We start from the raw sequence: 3,330 nt of genomic DNA, 5'->3' as shown, positions 1-3,330 counted from the left end.
CTGGCAAGTGGTTTAGCTGTGGCTTGGTTAGATTTTGGTTTTTAATTTGGAAATAGAAACAAAGGACCACAGGCAGTTGTAGCAGAATGTTGGGGGCCTCAATAAATGTTGTTGACAGGTGTCATCGAGTCAGTACCGACTCATAGCGACCTTATGCACAGCAGAAGGAAACACTGCCCAATTCTGAGCCAATCTTACAATTCTTGGCACGCTTGGGCCCCTTGATGCTGCCGCTTTGCCAGTTCATCTCGCTGAATGTCTTCCTCTTATTATCTGACCCTCCACCTTACTAAACATGACATCCTTCTCCAGTGACTGGTCCCTCCTGACAATAGGTCCGAAGTATGAGAGACGAAGTTTTGCCATCCTGGCCTCCAGGGGGCGCTCTGGCTGCACTTATGTATTGGTTCTTTTGGCAGCCCGCGGCACCTTCAGTATTCTCCTCCAACACCATAACTCAAAAGCATCAATTCTTCTACGGTCTTCCTCATTCACTATCCACCTTTCCCATGCATATCAGGTTATTGAAAATACCATGGCTTGGGTCAGGCGCACCTTAGACCTCAAGTTGACATCTTTGCTCTTCGACACTTTAAAGAGGTTTTTAAAAAGACCCTACTGATCAATAAACAGTCCTGGATGTATAGATTTTTCTAGTTTAATTCTCTTTATGCTTAAAGTGTATCCTATTGTTGATTTGTTTAGTTAAGGAGATTGCCTTTGCTAAATATTGGTAATTAATCAAAAACAATTGAGGCAAACCTTTGATAAACTATAAAACCACTTTCAAATGTTAATTTTTGGGAATACCAGTATGGCAATGTAGGATAATGAATGGGCTGATAACCGAAAGGTCGGCGATTCAAACCCACCAGCCGCTCCTCGGAAGCACTGTACAGGGTTGCTATAGGTCGGAACCAACTTGATGGCACTTAATAACAACAACCTGTAAATAGAGTCAGTGAAATTCACATCAGGTTCTTCAGAAATGAAATGTTTGTTCCATATGCCTTTTACTGTGCAATAGTTTGAATAACTTTTTATGTTTTTGTTTTGATTTTATTTTTTAATATTTCAGGCAAACGTTATATAATAGCACTTCAGGCCAAAACAAGTTCTCAGGCACCTTCTAGCTTCCACCACGGCGGTTTTGTGGCCCCTACCGCTATCTTGTTAACCTCCTCCACATTACTAAAAAATTCATTCACTCAGTCTTCATTTCAGTGAATTGTTAGAAGAAGCAGGTGAGAGCCTGCTCTATTAGATGGGGTTCCAGTAACTAGAATTACAGATTCATCAAGACAGCAGAGTGACTTCAGTAGAGAAACAGCACCAACATACAGAATACATGCCCACACATGTCATACTAATGAGCATGCACATATGTATGTCATGCCAGTGAGCATGCGTACACATGATCCAACACTAGACAGTGAATTTGTACAGACGTCTACCACAACAGATAGTGAACTAACCCGGTGGTCGTGCACACCCGCCTACTACACCAAATGGAGCACCCACCTGCGTGTCACCCCAGACCCTCATTAGTGTTGTACAGAAACTCATTGCAGGGGAGGACACCCTGTGTGTGAAAGGACACAGTACGGCAGAGGTGCCGGGGACAGCTGCCTCACGTTACTCATGAGCAGGTGGACTGAGACGTTCAAATAGCTGTGGGCAGAAGACTTGGGTGCAGAAAGCAATGCATGCAACTTCATGAGGCAGGCAAGAGGGTGTTTGAGAAACAGCCAGGAGACACCTGCAGAACCAGCGGGTGAGGGGAGCAGAGGAAAGAGCGACAGACCCACACCCATGGCCATGAGTCCATTCCTACTCATAGCAACACTGTGTAGGGTTTCCGAGGCGGTAAATCTTTATGAGAGCAGAAAGCCTCATCTCTCTCCCATTGAACAGCTGGTGGGTTTAAACTTCCAACTTTATCCTCCAGCAACACCAGAGCTCCTATAGAGACAGAAATGGGGAAACTAGAGTCTGAAATTGATGCTACAATATTAGGGTTTGTCCTGAGAGTTGGGGAAACCTCTGAGGATGAGGAGGCTTTGGTTAGACTCTAGGATCAAGATGTGATTGGGGATCCACATGGGGACTACTTCAGCGCCCAGGAGAGAGGGGGGTGGTGGACAAAGGTAGGAGTTGTCTGCATGAGATGTAATTTGAAACAGAACTTCCTATCGCATTTCAGCTCGAGGATGCCTGGGGTAAGTGAGTCAGGTATGAGCAGGAGGAATGCAGTCTGGCAAAGGACACGTGTGTACTTTATAATTTTTGGAAAACGAGAGAGATACAAGTGAGCAGGAACTAGTGTCCTTTAGTCAGTGGACCAGGGCCAGTCCTATATTGTCCACATTTGCGTCTCAGATGTGGGTTTCCAGATTGCTGAAGAAGATGCAATGAATAAGGATGGAGGGAAAAGTAACCCTATAAAGGAGGACTTGGTGGAGTCAGAGCCTGTGTTCTGATCCTAAGAGGAGCTCTTTCCACAAAGCAGACAGCAGACTGTCCTTTCTACACTGACTCTGATGGAAAACTTTCTCTTCCAGGAGAACCAAAGGCAGAGATCCATCCATGTCCTCCCTGCCCTCTGGTCTTGTCTGGTCAGAAATTCCTCCATCAACAAGTGCAGCACACCCATCCCTCTCAGTCCTCTCCAAGAACTCCTGTGGAAAAACACCTTGACCTAGAGCATCGCCATCCAGGGGATGGGAAGGAGCCGCATTCTGAGCAACTCCCCACGAATGACAGAGCGGAAGGTCTAGAGATGGGAGATGGACCCAAAGCCATGTTTGAAAGGACAAGACAGGGGGACATTTTAAAGACCTTCTCTAGTCTACCCAAAGACCAAATGGGGAGTTCTAGGGAGGCTAACAGAATGATGCAGACAGACGCATGCCCAGGCCAGAGAATGAATGCTGAGGACACAGGCAAATTATTCCCGGGAAAAGGATTCCCAAGAATTGCAAAAGTCATGTGTAGAGAGTGTGGGCAAGGCTTTAGTGTTAAGGCAAGCCTTATCACACACCAGAGGACACACACAGGAGAGAAGCCCTATGTCTGCAGGGAGTGTGGGGAAGCCTTTAGTCAGAAATCAATCCTCATTATACACCAGAGAACACACTCAGGGGAGAAACCCTATGTCTGCAGGGACTGTGGGCAAGGCTTTAGCCGGAAATCAGTCCTTATCATACACCAGAGGACACACTCTGGGGAGAAACCCTATGTCTGCAGGGAGTGTGGACGAGGCTTTAGTCAGAAATCACACCTCATTAAACACCAGAGGACACACTCAGGGGAGAAGCCCTATGTCTGCAG

At 46.3% G+C, this 3,330-nt stretch overlaps 1 protein-coding gene across 1 annotated transcript in view; it reads left to right on the top strand.

Moving 5' to 3' along the window:
- LOC102837206 (histone-lysine N-methyltransferase PRDM9-like) overlaps nucleotides 1-3,330 on the top strand; it is an 11,900-nt gene that overhangs the window by 7,363 nt on the left and 1,207 nt on the right. The window contains exon 3 of the mRNA XM_006877834.1: nucleotides 2,718-3,328. Within this exon, the coding sequence (XP_006877896.1) occupies nucleotides 2,718-3,328 (611 nt within the window). The remainder of the gene's footprint in view (nucleotides 1-2,717; nucleotides 3,329-3,330) is intronic.

This window comes from Chrysochloris asiatica, unplaced genomic scaffold (genome assembly GCF_000296735.1).
Source record: "Chrysochloris asiatica unplaced genomic scaffold, ChrAsi1.0 scaffold00630, whole genome shotgun sequence".
Taxonomy (NCBI): domain Eukaryota; kingdom Metazoa; phylum Chordata; class Mammalia; order Afrosoricida; family Chrysochloridae; genus Chrysochloris; species Chrysochloris asiatica.
Note: the sequence above shows the minus strand (reverse complement) of the source record. Positions and strands in the feature narration are given on the sequence as shown.